Source organism: Canis lupus, chromosome 6 (assembly GCF_048164855.1).
Source record: "Canis lupus baileyi chromosome 6, mCanLup2.hap1, whole genome shotgun sequence".
NCBI classification, from domain to species: Eukaryota; Metazoa; Chordata; class Mammalia; order Carnivora; family Canidae; genus Canis; species Canis lupus.
This window is the reverse complement of record NC_132843.1, coordinates 1,756,515-1,781,092: the sequence shown is the minus strand read 5'-3', so window position 1 is coordinate 1,781,092 and position 24,578 is coordinate 1,756,515. Positions and strand designations below refer to the sequence as shown.

General features: G+C 48.2%; 1 protein-coding gene across 4 annotated transcripts in view; it reads left to right on the top strand.

The window, feature by feature from the left end:
- The window catches only part of DYM (dymeclin), a 342,875-nt gene extending 330,288 nt beyond the window's left edge, over positions 1 to 12,587 (top strand). For all 4 annotated transcript variants that reach the window (XM_072828553.1, XM_072828551.1, XM_072828554.1 and 1 more), the window contains one exon: positions 12,192 to 12,587. In XM_072828553.1, the coding sequence (XP_072684654.1) occupies positions 12,192 to 12,341 (150 nt within the window). In that variant the 3' untranslated portion in view covers positions 12,342 to 12,587. The remainder of the gene's footprint in view (positions 1 to 12,191) is intronic.
- Positions 12,588 to 24,578: the final 11,991 nt, after the last annotated feature.

Below are 24,578 nucleotides of genomic sequence, written 5' to 3'. Positions count from 1 at the left end.
GGTCCAGGGGGACACAGACAAAATCAAACAGAACATCCCCCTTCGGATATAGGTGTTGAGACAACCTCCCAGTCTCTCTTTCCCCCTTTTCTGACTTTGAAGAATGGAGGCAGAGGGGCCACGATGTTGACGGCCCGTCCAGGCCGCTCACCTGACCTGGGCTGTGGACGGGGGCCGTGTCAGCAGCTGCTGCTGAGCTAAACACAAAGGCACGGTGAAGTCCGCTGCCAAGGCCCTTCCCCAGAGGCGGGTAGGCTCCACGAAACGGTATCACAAGATAAAGACTCATTAGTGAAGAGCCAGACAGAGGATGGAGACCGAATTTTATTTGTCTGCTCCTTTGTTTCTAGTGAAAAACAAAAGTAACAAAGGTCACTGGACTCCAAGCATATGACCATCAAAAGAGGAGACTCTTGGATTGATTTCTGGACCTGTCACTTGCAAGCCCTGATTTCCCTTTCTTTTTTTAAGATTTTATCTATTTGAGAGGGAGACATGTGCACAAGTGGGGGGAGGAGCAGAGGGAACAGAGGGAAAGGGAGAAGAAGACTCCTGGCTGAGCAGAGAGCCCCAGGCAGAAGTCGATCCCAGGACCCTGACGTCATGACCTGAGCTGATCAAGAGTCAGATGATTAACTGAGCCACTCAGGCGCCCCTAGTGATCCTTTTTCCCATTTGCATTCATCTGAACTCTCCAAGTAATTAACGTGAGGGTAGCAGGAAGCATAGTTCATATTTTTTCAAAATACATTTATGGTACAAAAGATCACTCTGTGACTTCATTTATTCTCATACTGAGTATCTTAAAAGAAGAGCAAAAAGTTCTTGTCCATTTGATAATTTATAGGTTAATATCGAGGAATAAAATTACATGTCTGGGATTAGCACCAAAATAATTCAGAAGAGGGAAGTGTGAGGTAAATGAAACAAGAGTGACCTTGAGCCGATAACCTGTAGCTGGTTGATGGGCACAGTGTTGTGGTGACTTTGTGTATGTGGGTATTTGATGGAATATGGGGGACCTAGACCGTCAGTGGTCCTGAGCCAGCCTTCAGCTCGGGCTCCCAGCGTGTGGCCCTGCACCACAGCTCCATGTGGCCTCCACCATCACAGCCTCCTGTTGCACTGCCACAGCCTGGGCCTCCAAAACAGCCAGGAAAACAGCCGCAAGTCGGCCAGACTTTGGTTGGGGCCAGACTTTGGTTGGGGTCTCGGGATAGTCGCAACACACAATGAGACTCATCAGCCAGATGGCAAAGACCATCATTTTGTAGCCACCATTGTGTTAAAATAGTGCAACCATTAAAGCGTCAGCGGCTGTAATTAAGCAAATGATAATACGGAGGAAGGGAGGGTACATGGACGAATAGGTCACCTTGTAGGAGGGGTTGAATCAGAAGCTTGTCCTCAGCACAGCTTTCTTCACCAGACGTTTGTGCTCCCCAGGACGGGGAAGCCACGGAAAGACCCATCAGCAATGTCAGTTACTCTTGTTAAAAGCACTGTGTTCTCCCTTAATCTGCTGCTTTTAAAAGTAAAGCTCTATTCCACAAGCCCCAGATTTTAGATGTCATCCCTTTCATGCTGAGCACACAGTATCTCTCTTGAGGGGAAATTTATTTTTTTCACATTCATCCCAAATTGTGCTTCAAAAACAAAAAAAGACATACATCTGTATTCTCTTTTATAAATAAACCCCAAATATAAAAGAACATTTTATTATTTAGTGTTTGTTTCCTATACTCAAATCCTAAAGTACAATTTGTCAATTATTTAATTTTAAAGTTTCCCTTTGAAATATCCTTTAAAATGCTCATGTAACTCTTTTCCAGGTAAATTCCAGTCTGTTTAATTTTCATGCTTGCAGCATATAACAAATGGAGTTATCCATGGTTAGTCCCTGGAAGTAAACAGAGATAAGCAGTGTATCTTTCTTTATCCAAATCTGTAAATATGGAAAAATTAGAGCCTGTGTTATAAAGACACACGACTCCTTCCCATTAAGCCACTGTCACCTTTTGGAAATGACTATAGATCTGCGAATGGTCACCTACCGGACATTCTGCTTGCCTTCTGGGGCACTGATTTGAAAAGAAAGATAACGGTGGAGAAGGAATGGCGAAGGAAGGAGTCCCTCCATTTCCCAGTTTGCCCGTGGCCACGACCTTTGTCACTGGGCAGTGTTAGATGCTGGGCCCCCAGCCACTCGTGAGTCACGTGGACACTGCCGCCCACGCCTTGTCAGTGGTAATGCTTTACAGAAGAGGCACTAAGCGTCAGAGGGGGCCGTGATCTGTCCGCGCTGATTAGCGTCGGAGCCGGGTCTGAGGTCTCAGACGCCCCGAGTTTCCCCTGCATTACACCCTTCATGGCTTCGATGGCAGGGGTGCATTATGAATCTCAAAAGCTTTTGCTTCCTTATCACGGTGTTTATTTCCATTTCATGCGATGGGTAAGTGTGACCCTTGCCATGAGGAGCATTAAGGACCGACCGCTGGCCTTTTACAACTTCCAGTCTGTGTGGGCTGGAAAATCCAAAGGGACAGGGAACGAAGTGGGGGCCTGGCCTGGCCTCGACTCTCTGACCAGCTCCCCAGATGATAGGTGCACTCACGCCTTCCCCGCCCGCATTTGCAGCGCACAGAGCCACTGCCGCAGAGAAGAGAGCAACAGGTGTGCCTCCCAGCGCCCTGCCTGGGACTCTCCTGACCACTGTGGCCCAGGCTCGAGGGCCTGCATGACCCCGGATGTGAGCCGTGCAGGGAGGCCTGTGGTTCCAGGAGCAGCCCTCTGCCCTCTGGCCCGGCCTGGCCTTGGCGTTCGGGACCACTGCACTGGGCCCTCTGAACGTGCCTGTAACCTGCCCGTGGTGGGGGGGCTCGTTCAAAAAGTCCTCAGATGCTCCCTTCATAAGAAAACTATGGGGGGGAAAACTGAAATCACATGGACTTCTGGCAGTGCGTATAAATGTCTAGCCTGCCCCGAGGCCAGCACTTGAGATGTGATGGGCCCACACTGAGGAACGAAACAAAGCCTGTGCCTTTTTGAACAGGAAAGGGTGCACACAGGAGTCGTGAGTGACACGGCTAGGCTTCCATAAATGGAAGCTTCCGTCCTGTTCCAGCTCAGATAGTAACACCACCTCCTTTGTTAGCTTGCGGGGAGTATCTTCCTGGCTGGCATGCGCACTGGGATCCGGGTCATGTTTGATGTCACCTGTCTCTTGCTTGGTACCCTCTCTCTATGTTGGTTTTGGAAAGCTGAGCATCTGAAGTGTTTTTCTTTCCTGCCATAATACCGACAAGAAAAATACTCTGGGGGCCCCCCCGGTGGCTCCGTGGTGGAGCGCCTGCCTTCGGCCTAGGGCGTGACCCCAGGATCCTGGGATCCAGTCCCACATCGGGCTCCCCGGAGGGAGCCTGCTTCTTCCTCTGCCTGTCTCTGCCTCTCTCTGTGTGTCTCTGCCTCTCTCTCTGTGTCTCTCATGAATAAATAAATAAAATCTTTTTTAAAAAAAAGTTAACAGGGGGCAGCCCCAGTGGCTCAGCGGTTTAGCGCCACCCTCCGCCCAGGGCCTGATCCTGGAGACCCAGGATCGAGTCCCAGTCCCATGTCGGCCTCCCTGCATGGAGCCTGCTTCTCCCTCTGCCTGTGTCTCTGCCCCCCCCCCCTCTCTCTCTCTCTCTCTCTCTCTCTCTCTCATGAATAAATAAATAAATAATCTTAAAAAAGTAAACATATCCAATAGTCATTTAATATGAATTCCAGTTAACTTGGTATATCTTAGAACTATTAAAGATTTTTGTTGCTTTATTTGTACCTTCTTTTTAAAAAGGTAGGAGTAAACACATGGGAGTGGAGGTATTCAGCACTCCTAGTTCTGACATTCTGTGATTCCATGAATTCTTAGAATTCAGGAATGTAATACAGCTTTTTCTAATGGACCTCGACCTTTTTTTGAAGCTGGGGGATCCTATCTCTAGATTGCTTTACCTCACGTTTACATGATTTTGGAACTTCACAGACACAATAATCCCTGAATGGAATCTAAGACTCGCTTCATACCAAATTCTGCTCTTTGGCACAAAGTGGTATTGGGACTCATTTAGAACATTCTACTTCTGTTTCCTTTTCTCTAGATTTCCTGATACCCTTCGTTAGTCCTAATGACTGTGCAGAAGTAAACAAATCTCATTTTGTGTTTTTAATTCATAGACAGCATATGCTGGAATAATGACGGGACCAAGACACTTGCATTTGACAGGAAGTTGCAGATGTGGTCACCCCTTCGTGGGTCATGCTTGGACCCCTGGGAAGTACAGCCATAGGAAGTACTGAAACCAAACTTTAGGTGACAAAATGCTTATTACCATTAGGATCATGGCTTTTTTTTTTTTTTTTTTTTTAGATTTTATTTATTTATTTATTCATAAGAGACACAGGCAGAGGGAGAAGCAGATTCCACGCAAGGAACCCAACATGGGACTCGATCCCAGATCTCCAGGATCATGCCTTACGTTAAACTGCTGAGCCAGCCGGGCTGCCCCAGGATCTTGGCTTTTAAGTAGAATGTTCTCCAGCTAGATTAGGAAAACATCATTGGTTTTTAAGCAACCACAAGGCTTCGCATGTAGTACTCGGAATAGATTGTTCTTTCCATAAGCAGAGGGAGGAAAAATATCCTCCAATCTATGATGGGTTCGTGGGAATGTTGATTATCAAAGGCTAATTTTAGCTTCTTGCTAAGGAAGGCATGACTTTTCTAAGAATGGGTGATGCTCTTTGTAGTTTTGAAAAAAACTCACATTTGCTTATAACTTAAATCCTAAGAATGTTCAATGAAATTAGAGACAACTTTTCTATGTTAGTCTTAATTGGAATTGTCTTTCCAAGTATCTCTCCGACATACGGTGGCAAAGGCTGTGTTGTCACCTGATGTGATCACCTGAACTCCCCCCAGTCTGGGCTCGGGTATGCCAGTGAAGCCTCCTGCCTGCCCTTGTCCCCACATCCCATGTCCTCTACGCATCTTCCACATGTAACTCTCAGCATGACCATTTCAGACTCAACAAGGATCCTTATCTTGACAGAATTTGTCTCAACATGATTCAGAATCTTTCTCCAAATCTGTATCCTCTCTCTCACTCCCCTAGGTCACATATTATTCTGAAGAAAAGAAATAGTGTAAAGAAAGATTATCACTGATACATACGGCCCTTAGGACTTAAGTGTTAATTTGAGGGCATCTGGCCATATTGTGATCCTGACAAGAGTAGACAATAAAAGACTGAAACTAGAACTTGTCTCCATTATCATCTTATGCATCAGTCTGGTCCATGGCCGTGACTTATATGCACAGAGTTCATCATTTTCCACAGATATATTTTGAAATATAAAATATGCCATTGACTGTATCTATCAACATAATCTATGTAAGTCCATGAGTTGGATTGTTCGACCAGCAAGACTCCGACGTGGTGGAATGTGGTGGAATGGTGACCGGCAGGGAGCACGGCAATTTGAGAAGTAAATGAATCTATTAGATTTGAAGTTTGTCCCCCACCCTCACCCCAAATCCTGGTAAGTCAGCTCGTTTGCTTCTCAAAGTGACAGGGGCTTCTTTTGGCTCACTTGGTTCCACATAAATGTAGGCACTTACTCCAGTCACTCTCCACCACTCTATTTCCCCAAACTCCCCCCCCCCCCCCCCAAAGAACTCTTCGTTTTTCTACAAACAACAATTCTTATGTGTTTTTTCATTTACTCAACAAACTATTATTAAACCCCTGGCGTTATTCTAAGCACCAGAGGACACCTCAGTGGAAAAAGTAAAATCCCTGCCCTGGGGATTCAAGTTCAATCAAGACTTCACCACACCAGAGCAAGGGAAGTTGAGAAATGCATTAAAAAGAATGATGAGAGGGAGGCCTGGGGGGCTCAGCAGTTGAGCGTCTGCCTTTGACTCAGGCTGTGATCCAGCTCAGGCTGGAGCTTATATTCTACTTAGAATTGTACGTAATGATAGTTTACTTTCTGGGATCACACTCTGCTGGTCAGGTAGCTGAGGCCCATCCAAACCCATGAACGCCTGCAGAAGGACGAGCAGTTCCTGCCGCCGGCCCAACCACGGGCCTGCTTTCAGCTAAAGTGCTGCCAGTGAATGCTCTCCTCTGGCCCGTCAGCTCTCCAAACGCTACCCTCTGCCAGCAGTGATGGGTGCCTTGTCCCCAACTGTCACCTTTTGCTCCTCTGTTCAGGGGCTAAATGTAGGCTTTTTTTTTTTTCCTTAAAGATTTTATTTATTTATTCACAAGAGACACAGAGAGAGGCAGAGACACAGGCAGAGGGAGAAGCAGGGTCCCTGCAGGGAGCCCAATGCAGGACTTGATCCCAAGACCCCAGGATCACACCCTGGGCCCAAGGCAGACGCTCAACCACTGAGCCCCCCAGTTGCCTCTAAAAGTGGGCTTTTAAAGAATTCTTTCTAGTGTGCTATGTAGCTATTTGATTTTAAACTGCACTAAATTTCTGGAGCCATGCCGGGTGCTCATTGGAGTTTCTGGTGCTGCTATCTCTGTAATCTTTAGGTAGAAGGGGGAGCTCCATTGAACTTGCATGTTCATAAAAATGATTGCAGTTGAGCCCTACATCTGCTCACTGAACTTCCTGTGGGTTTTCACCCCATCGCATGACTGACAGCAGAAAGGCTTTTGGTCTCTAAAGCTTTCGGCCTGCTTGTTATCCCCAAGTCTCAATCACCAAGTCAGACCTTTGCTTTGTCTCTGGACTGGGCGCCCGGATGTCCCACTGTAGTGGGTTGATTCACTGAAGCTGATAAAAACATTCCGGCCAAACTTGAGAGTCTAGCATTACCTCTGGCTCCAAAAATCAAAACAACCGGATTGTTTTAAGTAGCTTTGGATTGAGACCAAGCTCCGAGCTGGAGAGATGGGTTTTCTCTCCTTATTGAGCTGAGTCACGGGACAACTGAGAAAGAAGGGGGCAAAAGCCTGGGCCGAAGGTGACCAGCACCCTGCCCTCTGCTAGCCCAGGCGTTCCAGAGAGTTCTTGCCGTAACCATCAAGTCAAAACCCCCATATCCCCAGAGTCGCCGCCCCCCCCCCACCCCCCACCCCCCCCCCCACCCCCCGTGCTTTCCCAGAGCTTTAATGGGCCTTGAGCACATCCACCCGGCAGTCCCTGGCTAGAGCCCAAAGGGGGCCTGAGAACTCCAGGGAGGAGCAGTGGTTAGAGAGCATGTGGACGGATGTCAGGGCCAGGACGCCCAGGCAGCCCAGTCAGAGCAAACACACTCAAGTGAGGAAGTTGGACTTCTCTCAGCCATCACAGGATGGCATTATTGTTCTCCACAGGCTTGAAAAGGAACATGAAGGAAAGAGTGCCTTTTTCTAGGTTGTTGATCTGACATGCAGACGATGACATTTCTTGGACTGAATCCTGACAAAATGTGTCCCCAGTGTCGTTAATGCTAAATAAAACTTTTTGTCTTCCTTTTCCTTAGCTTTCAAGATTTCTAAGACATATTAGAGGAGGACATATTTTTAAGAATGTCTATTTAAATCTCCAACCATGTTGGCTCTTAACAGATGAGTGAGGCAGCCACGTAAATTTGGGAAGGGGTCAAATTAATGCAGCTTGAGCACCAGAGGGGCTGCATTCACTTTCAACCAGGCTGACTGAATGGTGTTTCCAAAACTCGTTTATAATTTCTATTATTTTACCCTTTTAAAATGTTCCCTGTATACGGTCTTAAAAACAACTCATGGCAGGAAAAAGGAAGCTCTTTTACCTTGTGCTTTCAGAACTTGTGTAGCCAGCTTTAGGGAACGTGCTCTTCTTTTTCCTGCTATTGATGGTTTATGTTCTGTTCTGAACCGTTTAAATGTTGGTGAAAAGTTCTGAGCCAAGAACCCACAAGATAAAGCCTCTCAGCTCTTGTGTTCCTTGGAGGGGAGCCGGTGCTGTAGCCTCAGGGGTGCGTTGCACAGCCTGCAGCATTCGGGTTCGGCCAGTAATGGAAGTGCACTCGTGCCACTCGGTCTGGACTTGCTCTTTTGCCTCCACCGTGTCCAGTGGCCCACACTGAGGTGATGCACTGCATGGTCGGGCCTTCACAAGCCAGCGCAGGCAGGTGACCGTGCCTGGACCTCAGCGGGCTGGCCTCGAGCCCTCGGCCCCGGTGCGGCTCAGCCACAGCCTCATGCTTGTCAGGATTTTAAACAGTCAGGAGACTCAGCCCTTAAAGCCATCCCTTGTCTCAACCCCCCGGGACAGCCCAGGGCCTTCACGTGTTCACCCTCTCCCCGAGACTGTCCTGGCTCATGTGATTTGTCCCAGCCCTGGGAAGGAGACAAGGATGGTTCAATTCAAAATCTCAGAGTAAACTTTTATGTTTTAAGAGTCCCAGGCCACCCAGCTACTAAGGCTCGGAGTTTCAGCTCTTAAATACTAGGAACGTGTGCGAGTCACTCAGCTAGATTTCTAGTACTGGGTTTGCTGGATGAATGAATGAGTGGGAAAAGATGGTGTTAAAACTCAAATTATCTGCTTGTCTTGCAAGTGCTTTTTCTAATTAGTTCAAAGATTAGATGAGTGACTAAATGTCGAGTGTTTGAACCTGCCCTGTCATACAGTAGGTGATCGTTCTGTTAGCTGCAGGTGTGACCCACGTGTCAGCATTGATTTCGTTTTTGTGGAGAGCTTCTATAGAAATAACCACTGACCAGCTTGAAGAAAACTTTATAATAAACCACAGGTCTGGTATTGACAGATAAACGGTTCCTACCATTTTATAAACCATCTTTCATCCACTGTTAAGTGCTATATACTGGGTGTTCTTGCCGTGCTGGATGTCATCCTCTGTTGAGATTCTGCTGACTACATTTACCCCAGAGCAAGATGGATGGTTGTTTTGACATAAACTCGAGCCACAGTGAACACAAAGCATTTTCAGCTCTATTTGATCAGGTGGTAGGAAGGGTAGTCGCAGGGATGCCGGGTGCTTTTCCGAGTGGCCTTTTCCTACATCTGCCCGTGCATGATCAAAGGGTAGGCTCGGGCTCATTACTCCTTCTCAGTGGAGAGTCATCAGAATTTCCCCAAAATCATGAGGGCAGGAAAACTTAGCGCCCGAGATTGAGCGACTCTAGCCTGAGTGTCTTTAATTACATTGGAAGGAGTCCTTACAATAGTAGCCGGTTCTGGTTGTCTTTCCCATTGTACCCTGAGTGATGCAGAGAACAGCCTGGTGCAGACTGTCTCTCACCCTTTCCTGAGGCCTTTGTAAGAAAACACCCATGTATGTCACAGGACGGAGAAAAGGGTGCCCTCTTGGTCATTCCTCCCTTGGACAGCAAGAAGTGCATCATATTGGCGACAGCACCACTTAGAAATGTAGATGTTATTCCAGCCAAAAAAGGCAATGTGGGGGCTCTGACCTCATTGGGCCACCTCTGCCCCCTACCCCCAGCCCCTCACTTCTCTCTGCATCAGCAGGAGAGATTTTCTCAATTGTGAGGCCATGCGAAGAACTAGGATTTTCATCCTTGTCATTTGAGGGTCAGTTTCCTTGTCAAACAGTCCCTTGTCCTTGACTGGGACATCTCCGTGGCTCAGTTCTTTAAAGACCAGTAGGGTGCCGGGCCCATGCCATGTCACGTCACGAAGGAGCGCAGCACTGTGCCCGAAAGACAAAGCACGAGGGTGGCCGCAACTCTCTGTCGCTTTTCAGACATCCTTTCCCACCCAGGCAGACCCTACGCTTTAATCCCAGCTCCAGCCCGTGGCTGTGTGACCCGGAACTGGGTTGGCCACATCAGCCTCGGCGAGACGTGGTGGCTGACTGCAGCATGGTGCCCTGTATGCCCAGCTGCTGGGCACTGCTAGCTGCACCCTGGGGCTGCAAATGCAGGTTTTTCATGGGAAAGAGTATCACTGTGTTGCAACCTATAAGACAGCACAACTGATTCCATGAGAGGGATTTATTGCCACCTCCAAGGACTCTGTTCCCTCATACCTGAGACCCCTGGCCAGTCCATGAGCAGCTCGCCCGAATCCCAGTCAGGTCAGTGAGTGCCACAGCCATCTGTCCCCAAGCTGACCAACTTTGTCAGCCAGAAGGCCCGGAAGAGCCGGATGGGTGGGGTCGTCCTCTAAATCGCAGTCACTCCCCCTGCCGTCCGCACGCCCGACACGTTCAGCCTACAGCTGATGATAGTAAAGAACTGATTCGAAACGCTCATAGTCCAGACAGCCGGGGTTTTTATTAAACCTCATGTTCCTGCCTCTGGAACATGGGTACATAGAGTGTGAGGAGGATATGGGAGTAGGTAAGGCAGGAGCGCAAGCCACTCAAATCCCGTGTGTGCTCTATGTTTACGTAAAGGCTTTGGAGCCATGGAAGGGAGCTGGTTTTCATTAAAGCTGTAATGGGGGACTGCACTCTGTGTGGCAAGTCAGTGTGACGTCCACGACCAGATTGACCCCCTCTCAGGAGCTCCTACACGCATTCCAAGATTCAACTCAAAACTCACCTTGCCAGAAGCACTCCTGCTTATGCTGCCCTCCTCTGTCTTTCTGGAACTCTGGATCCAGTATGTAGGTGTCAAGTCTAAATTATTGTAAAATGCTGCTTTAAAATTCCTGTGAGGGGCACCCGGGGGGCTCAGTCAGTTAAGCAGCCGACTCTTGACTTTGGCTTGGGTCATGACCTCAGGGTCCTGGGCTTGAGCCTGGCATCAGGCTCACCACTCAGCGGGGAGTCTGCTTGAGGATTCTCTGTCCCTCTGCCCGTACCCCCTGCTCACATTCTCTCTCTCTCTAAAATAAATAAATCCTTAAAAATAAGTAAATAAAAATAAAATTCCTACAGTTCTGTGTGAGTGGGTGGCTTCCCTGTGCACGCCCCATCTCCATGTTAGCTGAGGCCTGTTTGTCCTTCCCGTGGACCAGGCCTGTCCTGCCCCTGCTCCTGCCCTCCACTCTCCACGCTGTGATTGGAGTGACCACTGACAGAGCCCTTCCTGCCAGGCCCCCTTCCCGGGGCCTTCACAGGCCTCAGGGACCCCTCATGGGGCTCCTGCGTCCCTCCATCCTCCTGGGTCTGGGCCCTGCTTGGTGGTGCTTCTCCTCACCGCCCCCCTCTGCTCTCCAGCCTGCTGTGCCCCATCTGGTCCTGAGGGAGGAACACTCCTCCCTTCTCACTGGCTGCCCCACCTCGCTCAGACCCCTGGAGCCACCTGTCCTCCCGGCTCAGTCCTCTGTTCTCTTTGCGGTGTTGTTGCCACTTCAGGACAGAGCCCCTCTGAGGAGAGGCGGGCACGCAGTGCCTCCTGGCGCCCCAGCCCCAAAGGAGTGAAAGGCCATGAGGCCCACAGTACAGAAAGCAGGTCCTTCAGCCCAGCACCCAGCAGGGCCTCTGTCCGCAGTTGGCCGTGCTTCCTTGGTTTCCTCCTCGGGTTACAGAGCCGCCCTCTCTGCAGGCAAACAGCAGCAGGTGACACGGACAAGCCCCCCCCCCCATGCGCCCCCTTCCTTCTTCCAGGGCCCCCCCACTGTGACAGCTCCTGCCCTCCACCCTGGCCTGCGAGGGTGCCCAGGGGCCTGGAGGAGACCTGCAGGCTGCAGGGATGAGGTGGCGGCTTCTGCCCTGGCAGGAGGGAATCAGAAGCCCAGAGCCTGGGGACATTTACGGAGCCCCACGGAGCCTCGGGGGGCGGACATCTGGCCTCCCCGCAAGGACGCGGCCGGGCTACGCTGTGTGGGTCAAGGCCGAGGAGCTGTGAGGGGGAGCCATCACCTCCCAGGTGACTCGGCCCAAGAGCATGGCCCCTCCTGGATGGCCGGGCCGGCCCCCAGCTCGCGCTGTCAGTGGTCCTCCTCGAGCCCTCCCGTCTGCCACCCTTGCGGGCCCCTTTCTGGTCTGATATTTGTCCCCCTGCCTCCTGTCCTGAGCCCCTGCTCCGCTCAGCAGACAATGCTGACGGGCTCATCTGTCTCCACATGCCGCACGTGTTCACAGGAGCCCTGTGAAAACTGGCCCACGAAGCCCGGAGCATGAGGCCCGTGACAACAAGGGACATGGGCTCCCCACACCTCAGCCCCGCTTAGAGACTCTGCTGCTTCTTCGTGGAACTGTGAGATTGTAAAATCGTCTCGTCTTTTTGTTGCAGAAATTTCCAGAATTGAAATTCAAGTATGTGGAAGAGGAGCAGCCCGAGGAGTTTTTTATCCCGTACGTGTGGTCGCTGGTCTACAACTCAGCAGTAGGTCTCTACTGGAAGCCGCAGGACATCCAGCTCTTCACGATGGATTCCGACTGAGGGCAGGACAGCATCTCCCCTGCTCACCTCCCTCCAGCCGAGCAGCCCTTCCAGTGACTTTCTGGGAAACGGAAGTAGACGGATTGCCTGATACACCTTCTAGCAGAGAGGCTTGCACACGGCGTGTTTCCCTTACACACTTGGATTTGGAAAATTGGTGCCAGTTGGCAGTAGATCACTCCGCTTAGATTGTAGTGCAAAAAAGGGGGGCGGGGGGTACACAATAATAAATGTAAAAACCTGCTATTCCACACGCAATTTTATTTCTAAACCAAAAATCTAGAGCTTTTCCAGGAACCTGATGCCTTAGGCACATAACACTTCACCAGTACATACGATTTTTTTTTCTTTACATGTTCAAGATTTTTGCTTTGGTACAGTGTGTGTGCGTGTTTCTTTCAACATTGGGAAATGTCTGAAAAGATGACGAGACAGGAACTAATAAGGAAATGAAGTCATGTGTGTGAGGGGCTGCCTTCCAGAGGGCCCGTGATTTAATAAACACTGTGCCCAGGCAGTTGGATGGAAGCCTCTAGATCAGATCCTCTGCATCTTTCCCTCAAAGAAAGAAATGGCTCCTTCTCATGAAGCTCAGATTAGCTTTTCTATGGATTTGGCCTCTGAGCTGTAGCTGAATTAAATTGGAGTCTAGTGCAAATTAAGTTAATCTACTCTGTATTAATCACTGGGAAAAGAAAAGCTTCATTTTGAAAGCAATCTTTTTTTCTTCAACCAGACTAACAGAAAAGGAGACCAATTTGATTAATACAGTCTTCCACATGAGATGAGAAACCTGTTTTTCTCTTCATTTCTGACTGTTTAAACTCTCCTGGGCCCTGACGGAGGGGAAGCAGCTTCTGTGAGGGAGGGAGGCCAGGGCTGCCGCGAGCCGTGTGCCTGCTGAGAGCCGCGGGCCTTGAGGCCAAGCAGGGTGCTCCTTGGAGGTCGCGGCCTGAGCCCGCACCTCCTCTCACAGGCTGCACCAGGGGCCCCCTTTCGCTCTCAAAGACACGAAAACCATTTGCGTTTCTCAGAGAAAACATAATCCCCGATGAGGCCGCAGCCCGTGTCAATCTGCTGTTACCGGGTCTCCGTGGGGAACCAGCCTCACTCCGGTCCCTGTATCCCGGGGCTGGAGGCCAGAGTCACTTGGGTCCGTGGGTCCTGGAGGGCCTGAGAGAGCGACCTCCCGTCACACCCAGACCGGGGAGGTCAGAGCCACGCCAGCGCGTGGCCCTGTGGTTCCCGCCCGTGGGGAGCCCCGGCGGCTCCATCCCGTCAGTGGGCTTTGAGGCCCGCGCAGCTCGCCCTCGGCCTCCTCCGGCCTGGCCCTCTTCGGGCCTCCTCCTGTTCCGCACGGACCTCGTACCTCACGGTCACAGACAGACCAGGGTGTCACCAGCTGCCGCCTGGTTGAGCCCAGGGCGCGAGGCAGGTGGAGGTGGAGGCCTCCGCCCTCGCGGTCTGCGCGAGAGGCATTTTAGGCAGCAGCTGTTTTGTTTTCCGCACGTGGGGAAATAAGAGCTTGAATCCGTTTCCGAAGCATCTTGATTCGCTCCCTCTAAACCACGACACAGTTTTCAAAGGGTTGCGCGCAGCAGCTGAACCTCTGTTGGGACGGGATGCGCCCTGGAGGTGGAGCGCTGGGCGGCGCCGCGGGATAGTCACCAGCCTGCAGGACCGGTCCCCGAGGCTCAGGCCGGCAGCCGAGGAGCCCCATTCTGCGGCGGGCTCCCCGCACCCCCTACTAATTAACCATCCCGAAGTGCCCGCGGCCTGAAAGCTCCGCCAGGCCACAGCCTCCAGGCAGCACGTGGGCGCGCTCCCAGACACCCCCGCCCCGTCCCCCGCCGCCTCAGCGCCAGACACCCACCGGCTGCCTCTTCCTGGTTTTTGTGGAAGCCTTACTACCGACGACAAATTTAACCCATAACCTTGAATCACGTCTGCATTAATTTCCTTAGAAATGTGTTTCCCACAAAGTAAAAATGTGTAGAATAAGGCGGTTCGGGACCGTCTTGTGTCTGGACGAGGTTAACAGCTGACCTCGCCCAAGATCGGAACTGCCGGTGCCCGCGGCACCCACAGGTGACCGTGTCACACTTGCTTGGAAAGCACGGGCCCCGCTACGCATCGCTTTTCCTGCCACGAGTTCAAGACTGCGCAACAGCTTCACGGCAGCCTGGGCGACGGCCTCCCGGTGTCACTCCGGGGCCATGGCTCGGCCGTGCAGGCAGCAGCAGGGCTGTGGGCTCAAGGACAAAGACCGAGGAAGGAAAGACAGGAGGTCCCTGAAGTGAAGCACAGAAGCCATAACAGAGAACCCACGGGAGCCGGAAACGTGGAAGCTGGAGCAGGGAGGACGCGGGACCAGCACCAATCAGAACCACTTCCTCAGGCTTGCCAAGGTAAAGAGAAAGGAACGGGGCGAGGCGGGGTGGGGTGGGGAGGGGGGACATGAGGATTTTTTAATATTCTTTTTTTTTTAAGATTTTTATCTATTTATTCATGAGAGAGGCACAGGCACAGGCAGAGGGAGAAGCAGGCTCCATGCAGGGAGCCCAACGTGGGACTTGATCCCGGGACTCTGGGGTCACGCCCTGAGCCACAGGGAGACGCTCTAACTGCTGAGCCACTCAGGCATCTGGATACTCTTTAGGCAACATATTGTCCCTTTAGGTTCTGGGGAGCCAGTGTTTTGCCTTAGGCATTAAATCTTTTTGCAGAACTGAGTCATTCTGCACTCCTTTCCAGAGCCATAAATTAGAGTTGTGGTACTTGCTGATACTTTATAGGCTTGAGTTTGCAAGGTCAACCCTTTGGGTCTCCTAATTCCCTCCTAGGCACTATGCCTGCAGTTGCAGTAGCTGCCATTTGATATTCGGGACTGATCCTTGGGCTTTCTGACGCCAGATCCGGGGTTATTCCAGTGTCCTACATTGCCTCCCAGAGTCAGGGAGGTCAGGGTTTCTATTCTCTGATGAAGAGCCAAGCTTCCTATGAATATGAAAAGCCAAGGAATGGATCATAGCACACAATTCACAGTAAATAATACAACTTTATTTTTTAAGAACTTTATTAAAGTCTAAAATTTAATGTTGTTAGGGTATATCCGTTTAAGGTTCTCTACACAAAGCAAGGGAGATTCATCAGGAACTACCTCCCCCCATCCCCTTGGTCAGGTCATACGGGGCAACCACTACTCTCCTGACTTTACAAGGCTACTGGAAGCGCCAGCTGCTCAGACAACAGCCTCTGGAATTACCAAAGACCCCCAGAACAAAAACCGATCTACGACTAACCAGGTAACTACTTCGACATCCTGTTGGCTCTAGCATGGCTTCAAGCAGAATTTTAAAATATTTTGACCAGATTTCTGAGTTCTTTGCTAGAGGGTTTGTTTAGATTACCTAGTCCTCCATTCTGATCAGTAGACTAATCCTTCATGGATGGTGTGGCCCAGCTTCTAAATCACCTCATTCCCTGAATGTGAATTGAGGTGAAACCAAATTACTAATGCACCAGCAAATGTATACTCTCTGGAGAAAGTGAACTCTATGGACTGAATGTATCTTCCCAAAATTTATAATGAGCCCTAACTCCCAATGTGATGATATTAGGAGGGACCTTTAGGAAGTCATTAGGTTTAGGTGGTCATGATAATGTAGCCATCATGATGAGATCAGTGCCCTTATAAAGAGACATGAAAGAGATCTCTCTTCATCTCTACCATGTGAAGACCAGTAAGAAGACCACCACCACTATGATCCAGGGAGAAAGCTTACAGTGTTACCATCAGAAATATCTATGGGGCACCTGGAGGACTCCGTGAAGTGTCTGCCGTCAGCTCAGGTCATGATCCCAGGGTCCTGCTAAGCAGGAAGCCTGCTTCTCCCTCTCCCTCTGCCCCTTCCCCACTCTCTTACTCACACTCTCTCTCAAATAAAATCTTAAAAAAAAAAAAAAATCCAAGCATATGAGAAGACCAGATAATATGAATCACATGAATTAAAACCATCACAGAAAAAATAACAAGAATAGAGATACTTCTTCCACTGTCTCCAGTTATATCAGTTACAGAATTTGAAGCGACTGTGCTTTGTTGGCTTAAAACAGAAAAAAAGCGAGGCTAAGAATTTCAGAGAATTAGAAACTATAAAAAGGGACCAAATGGGAATCCTAGAACTGGAAAAAAAAATATTCACAAGAATTGATAGTTCAGTGGACGAATTTAAGAGCATATTAGTCACAACTAAGAATGAGTAAAGTGAAAAATCAGTCAAAAAGAAAAGAGAATAGAGGACAAAAGACCTGAGGTTATACTGTGGATGTCTGACATAAGTGTAACTGGATCTGAAAAGAGTAAATGGGATATTTAAATAATTAAGTCCTGACTAAAACCCTTTCCAAAATCCATGAGAGATATCAAGCCATAAATTTAAAAACACCTCAACAAATCTCAATAAAACAGTCCACACCTAGACACACCATAGTTAAGACTGCTGAAAACCAGAGAAAAAGAGAAATGTTAAAGCTGCTAGTGGTGGTAAGAGCAGGACTACCTCTCAGCAGAAACAGTGGAAGACTGAAACCATGCCTTTAATACTAAGAGAAAATGACTTGTCAACCAAGAATTTTCTACTTGGCAAAATATCCTACAAGAATGAAGAAGAAGAAAAGACACTTTTAGACAAACAACTGGAAGAATTCACAAACACACATCCTAAAGGAAAATTAAGAGTATTCTAAAGGCAGAAAGAAGATGATCCCAATTGTAAGGACGGTTTCAGGAAGGATTGAAGAGCAATGAAAAATGAGAAAAGTACAGGTCAACCTAAGTACCAATGATATAAAACAGTAATTGTGTCATGGAGTTTCAAATATATATCAAATTAAAATGCATGAAAATAAAGGTATGTAAGTGGAAAGGCCCTCAATAGAGTTTAAGTGTTCCAAGCCTCTTGCATTAACCAAGAAGAGAGTTTAAAAAAAAATCAAAAAAAAAAAAAAAAACCCATTTAATATTAGACTTTGATAAATCAAGAATGCATATTAAAAGTAGTGAAATGTAACTTTGAAGCTAATTAGAGAGGATGCAATAACCAATTCAGCAGCAGGTTGATGATAAGGGAATAAGAAAGAGAAGAAAAACAGAACCAGTGGGACAAAAGAAAGCAAATTGCAAGGTACACATGATAAATCCATTATTACATTAAATGTAAATGGGCTAATGTTCCATTGTTGACAGATTGTCAGACTAGCTTTAAAAACAACAATCATAGGGGACCCTAGCTGGCAGCACATGCAACTCTTGATCTCAGGGTCTTGAGTTTGAGCCCCGTGTATGGCACAGAATTTACTTAAAATAAGAAAAATTTTTAACGAATTTTTTAAATAAAATAAATCATATGCTGTTTACAAGAGATATTTTTTAAAACATGAATTTAGAAATTTTGAAAGGAAAGGATGGAGAAATATTATACCCAGCCAACAGTAACCATAGGAAACTGGTATAGATATATTAATATTAAACTTTAAGCAAAAGAAGCATTATTAGAAATAAAAAGGGTAAAAAAAAAAAAAAGAAATAAAAAGGGTCAGTTCAATTATCAGAATGATAATTCTAAATTTTATCCACTAATGATATAATCTCAAAATACATAAAATTAAAGTTAATACGACTAGGAAACTTAGGCAAAATACAATGATGGTAAGATCTTAACACACCTACTTCAGTAATTGATTTTTTTAAAAAGCAGATAAAAATCAAGTCATACAAAATTTAAGCAGCATAATTAGCAAACTTGGCCAAATGGATACATGTAGAACATTACCCTCAGTGGTATACTTTTCAAACACAAGTGGCACATATGCCGAAATTTGACTGGAGGCTGAGCTATAAAACAAGTCTCAACAAACTTCAAAAGAATTAATTCAAATGAAATATGTTCTCTGACCACAATGCAATTAAACTGGAAATCAATTACAAAAAGACAATTTGATGATCCTCATATATCTGGAAGTTGAACAGATTTCTAAATAACCCATCTGTCAAGGAAGAAATCCTAAAGGAAATTTGAAATATTTTGAACTGAATAATAAAAATACAACATATGAAAACCTATGAAGAAAAAATCTGTGAGTTGCAACTAAAACTCTGCTTATAAATTTCTTATTTTTTTAAAGATTGCATTTTTATTAATTAATGAGAGACACAGAGAGATAGCGCGCAGCAGAGACACAGTCAGAGGGAGAAGCAGGCTCCACACAGGGAGCCTGACGTGGGACTCGATCCCAGGTCTTCAGGATCAGGCCCTGGGCTGAAGGCGGCGCTAAACCGCTGGGCCATCTGGGCTGCCCTGCTTATAAATTTCTATCTTTAAATGCATATATGGAAAGGAGAAAGGCAGAAAATCAAGCAACAACCTCAAAATTTTTTTTAAAAAAGTGAATGAAACCCAAAACAAAAGCCAAAATATATAACACAAATATACAATAAGCAGAATAAAAGAAATCAAGGAAATTCTAAAATAGCCTGCATGGCTCAGTTGGTTAAGCATCTGCTTTTGGCTCAGGTCATGATCTGAAGGTCCTGGAATTAGCCCCAGGTTGGGCCCCCTGCTCAGCAAGGAGTCTGCTTCTCCCTCTCCCTCTGCCCCTCCCACCTGTTCATGTGCATGCTTGCTCTTGCTCTTGCTGTCTCTCAAATAAATTAAATCTTTAAAAAATAATAAAATTAAAAAATAAAGGACTAAGAAGTTTGATAACTCTGTAATAAGACAGGTCAAGAAGGAAGGAGAAAAGGTGGTGTAACAGAGAAATAGCCAGTATCAGAAATGAAGATGGGCAAATTATTTCAAATCAGACATTAAAAATATTTAAGAGGACATTATGAATACTAATAAATTTTAAATTTAGATGGAACTGTACACCCAATGTAGGGCTCAAACCCACAATCCTGAGAAAAAGAGTCATCTGCTCCACCAATTGAACCAGCCAGGCACCCCATAGATGGAACAATCTTAATTGTAGTGATACTTCAAGAGTATATACACATACGTCAGAAGTAATCAAATTGTACATTTTACCTGCATGTAGTTTTCATATGTCAATTATGCCTCAATAAAACCACTTTTGAATTTTGGATAAAATGGACAAATTTCTTTTTTTTTTTTTTTAAGTGGCTTTTCTAAGCTAACCTTAGAAAATCTTGAAAATTGAGATCATCGGGCAGCCCGGATGGCTCAGCGGTTTAGTGCCTGCCTTCGGCCCTGGGCGTGATCCTGGAGTCCCGGGATCGAATCCCACGTCGGGCTTCCTGGATGGAGCCTGCTTCTCCCTCTGCCTGTGTCTCTGCCTCTTTCTCTGTGTCTCTCCTGAATAAATAAATATCAAAAAAAAAAAAAAGAAAGAAAGAAAGAAAAGAAAATTGAGATCATCTTACACTTCTTGCCTAAATTGAATCCATAATTTAAAATCTCACAAAGCAATCTACAGGCATCAGCAGTGAATTCAACTAACATCTTAGAGAAAAATAATGCCAATCTTACACAGACTCTTCTAGATAACAGAAAACCTCCAAATTCATTTTAAAAGACTAGTATATTCTGGGGGATCCCTGGGTGGCTCAGCGGTTTAGCGCTTGCCTTCAGCCCAGGGCGCAATCCTGGAGTCCCAGGATCGAGTTCCGCGTCAGGCTCCCGGCATGGAGCCTGCTTCTCCCTCCTCCTGTGTCTCTGCCTCTCTCTCTCTGTGTTTATCATGAATAAATAAATTAATAAATCTTACAAAAATAAAAAATAAAAGACTAGTATATTCTTAAAAATCTGACAAGAACAGTATAGGAAATGAAAACTGCATGCCAGTTTCTCTCACCATCATAGATGTAAAAGGTCTAGACAAGATGTTGGCAAACAGAAACCAGCAAAGTCTAAAAACCAATGTGCAAAAATACATCATGATTAATTTGGATTAGCATTCAAAAATCAGAGTCTTTGACATTAACAGACTGAAGGTGGAGAAGTAAATGATAATATAGGCAAAGAAAACTTTTTATAAAATTCTATCATTGGGTGATATAAAGTTTAGCAAACTAAGAAAATAAGGAAATGTCAAATCTGATAGTCACAAAAAACCTTGAGTGAGCCCATCCTACTTAAAATATCAAAAACGTCCCCCCTAAGATTGGGAGCAAGAAAAAGATGTCCAAGAACCCACTTTCTATTCAAAACAGAACTAGATAGGGGCACCTGGGTGTCTCAATCTGTTGAGTATCAGACTCTTGGTTTCAGATCAGGTCATGATCTCAGGGTTCTGAGATCGAGCCCTACATCATCAGTCTCCTTGCTCAGTGCAGACTCTACTTGAGATTCTCTCCCCCACCCCCACCCCTCCCCTCCACTTGTGCTCACGCACTCTCTCTCTAAAATAAATAAATCTTTAAAAAACAGTACTAGGTAATGATATGCACCCTGTAATATTTAGAGAGAAGTCCCAATGTCTGCAACTATGTTGAAATGCATCACAAAAAGAAAATAAAGGATGGGTTGATGGGTGGATAGAGAGATGGATAGATGTACGATAGAGTACATCGGTGGTAAACTGGGTGAAATCCGGATTGTGGACAGATGTCCACTGTAAAATTCTTTCAATCTCATTGCATGTTGGGGAAAGATAGTACCTGAGGTTTAGATAGTAAATTGAGTTTTAGTGCAATAATGTGTAAAAAATAAAACAAAAAAAAAAGATTGGATGGGAAGAAAATAAACTGTCATTGTTTGCAGATGACATGATTATGTAGATAATCTTTTTTTTTTTTTATGACAGTCACACAGAGAGAGAGGCAGAGACGCAGGCAGAGGGAGAAGCAGGCTCCATGCACCAGGAGCCCGACGTGGGATTCGATCCCAGGTCTCCAGGATCACGCCCTGGGCCAAAGGCAGGCGCCAAACCGCTGCACCACCCAGGGATCCCTTTATGTAGATAATCTAAAAGAATCTACCAATAAACCAGCAGACTTAAGCCAGGTTTCCAAATACCAGATCATATACAAAAATCACTTGCATCTCTATATGCCAACAACAAGTGGCCAGAAAATGAAATGTTAAAAATATACCATCTATGATTGAACTTTAAAAAATCCACTAGGAAAAAAATAAATAAAAATTAAAGAACAGAAATTCAGGGGTGCCTGGGTGGCTCAGTCCGTTAAGTGTCCAGCTCTTGATTTCAGCTCAGGTCATGGGGTTGAGCCCCGCTTCGGGCTGTGCAATGCATGGAGTCTGCTCCAGAGTCTCCCTCTCCCTCTGCTCCTCTTCCCATGTACACTCTCTCTCTCAGATAAATAAACCTTTATTATTTTTTAAGGATTTTATTTATTTATTCATGAGAGACACAGAGAGAGACAGAGACACAGGCAGAGGGAGAAGCAGGCTCCCTGCGGGGAGCCCGATGTGGGACTCGATCCTGGGACCCCAGGATCACACCCTGAGCCGAAGGCAGACGCTCAACCACTGAGCCACCCAGGCGTCCCATATAAATAAATCTTTAAAACACACACACAGTGAAATCCATTAGGTACTCAGATCAATCTTTAAAAAAAAAAAAAAAAAAAAAGTGACTGAAATAAAAACCTAGGGTGTTAGATCCACGGAGGGGAAGGCTCAGCATCGCACCTGTGATGTGGGAGGATTTCACCTAATTCCTCCCTTTGTCTGTCCAACCTCCACACCCTTTCCCCAGGTGAACAGCTCCAGACACCCCCCTCAAAGGTGATACACCCAAAGCCGCGTCCTGTTCCCTGCACTCAGCCTAACATCTCATTGTGGTCCTACCACTCTGGCCCCATGTTTCCCCAGTGCTGAACAAGGGGCTCCGGCTTTTCATCCACCACGGGCAGATTCTCACCGCCTCCCACCAAGCACCTCCTCTAACATCAATGTCACATTTTGTGTGATGTTACTTGAACAATCACATAATCTACTTGAGCCAACGTAGGCAGAGAAGGACTTGTTTCTGGGTATTAGGTGACTACCAAACTCTGGGGTTGACCCAGAAACTAAGCTTGGCTACCACTCAGGGGAGGCTGAGCCTCACAGCGCTGCCCCCCGACCCCAGCGCTTGGCACCCCGCCACTAACTGCCCACGGCCACTCAGAGGAACCAAGTGCCACCACGTCGCCCTAACGCCTGTGTCCCTGCCACCGCCAGAGCTCAGGGCCCCCGACCGGCTTTGCTTGGGGAAAGCCAGTTGCACCCACACCCCTGGCTGCAGGAATCCCAGGAAGCCCTTAGCTTTCGGGGTGGGAGCGCACTGCATGAGCCCCCCTGCAGCCGCCGTTGTTTTACCTCATGCTATTGTTTGCATCTTAAGTGAGATAATACTTAAAGCACAGAGAATATAAATTCTCTGGGGACAGGGAGGTATGTCTGATTTCTGCATGTCTACATCCCACACGCGAAACAGCCCTGGACCTCAGGAAATACTTGATGAGATGAGCACTGAATGTTATACTCTATGCTGGCAAAATGAACTTAAACAAAGTATTTTGAAAAAGAGACTAAACTCAATAGTAAAAAATACATATACATGTTTGTCAAATGGGGTGCCTGGGTGGCTCAGTGGGTTAAACGTCCGACTCTTGATTTCAGTTCAGGTCACAATCTCAGGGTCGTGAGATCAGCCCTGCATCCAGCTCTGTGCTTGGCAACGAGTCTGCTTGAGATTCTCTCCCTCTGCCCCTCCCCCCCAATCACGAGCTCTCTCTCTCCCTCTAAAATAAAAAGATTTCTAAAGGAAATATTGGTTGAATAATGCCAGCATTTAGCAGTTTCTAAAATGCGATAGGCACTAATATATAATAGCCAGTGTTACTTCACATGGTAGGAAGGACCAGAGGGAGCTAGTCCAGCACCCCACCCCACCTTAGGGACCCCAGCCTGCCTATCTGTAGAGTGAACACCCTCTGGTTGCCCCCCCCCCATAGTCACAAAGGGGCTTCCACATTCCTGATGTCGCATCTAGGCCTGGTCTTACCTAGGGCACAGTGTGAGAGTGGGGCTCCTGTCCCCGATGCCCCCTGACAGTTGCACGCCCAAGCCCGTTTCCCACACGGGTCCTAAAGCATCAGTGGAAAGGAGAGGGATCCACCATCACAGCCAACTGACACGTGTCCGCAGCCTGGTGGATCAGCTGCGAGCAGGAGCCTGGATCCCAGAAAATAAATGAGGCTCCTTGGGAAAGAAGGGGGCAGGAACAGGGTCCACAGAGCACCAACAGGTGAGCTAGGGCATGGGGGGGGCGGAGCCAGGTTTCCCCTGAGAACCCGCACCCAAGGCTCCCGAATACCGGCTCTCAGACCCCACAGGTGGGTGAGGCTGCTCAGGAGAGGGCGGCCTCGGGAGAACAGGGGACAGGCAGGGTGGGGCACCCACAGCCCCGCGGCCCTCTCCTCAGCGGGGACCCCACGCACGCGGCAGGGACCAGCGCCAGCCCTGGCTAATAGGAAACAGGACCTGGTGGGGATCACCACGTAGGACAGCCCGGCCCCCAAACTGGAACCATCTGTCCTCACCACAGCACAGCGGCAGGCCCAGCCCGGCTCTGGAGGGCCACCTGGCCTGGGGGAGGCTCAAGAACCTTCCAGGGATGATGTGAGGGAGACCCCGTCGCGGCCCCCAGAGCCTCACGGCCCCCCCAGCCTTGTAATGTCAGCCTCAGCACTGCCCCCATCCCCCTGTCCAGGCCACGGGGGTTAGGGCTGAGGCCCCAGGCGTCTGCGCTGCACCTGGTTTTATTTACATGGGGGGGGGGTACTGGAGAGTGAGGTGCCCGGGTGGCTCCAGCTTCATTCCCTTCCTGCTCCAGTTGTGTCCCTCCCCCGGTAGGCCTGATACCCTGCCCTGCCCGCCCCCTGCCTGCCCCCACCTTGCCCCCGCCGCCCCCCCACCTGGCCCCCCCCCCGTTTTGCCCCCCTCTTGCCCCCACCTGCCCCACCTCCCCTGCCCCCACCTCACCCCGCCTGCCCCCTCGCCTGCCCCCACCTCACCCCTACCTTGCCCCCGCCTGCCCCACCCCCCCACCTCCCTGCTTTGCCCTGCCTGCCCCCCACCTTGCACCCCGCCTGCTCCCGCATCGCCCCCACCTGCCCCCCTGGCTTGCCGCCCGCCAGTCCCTGTCCCCCTTCCAGGCCAGGCCAAGCAGCCCAGACTGTCTACATGACCCCGGCCCCCCGGGGGC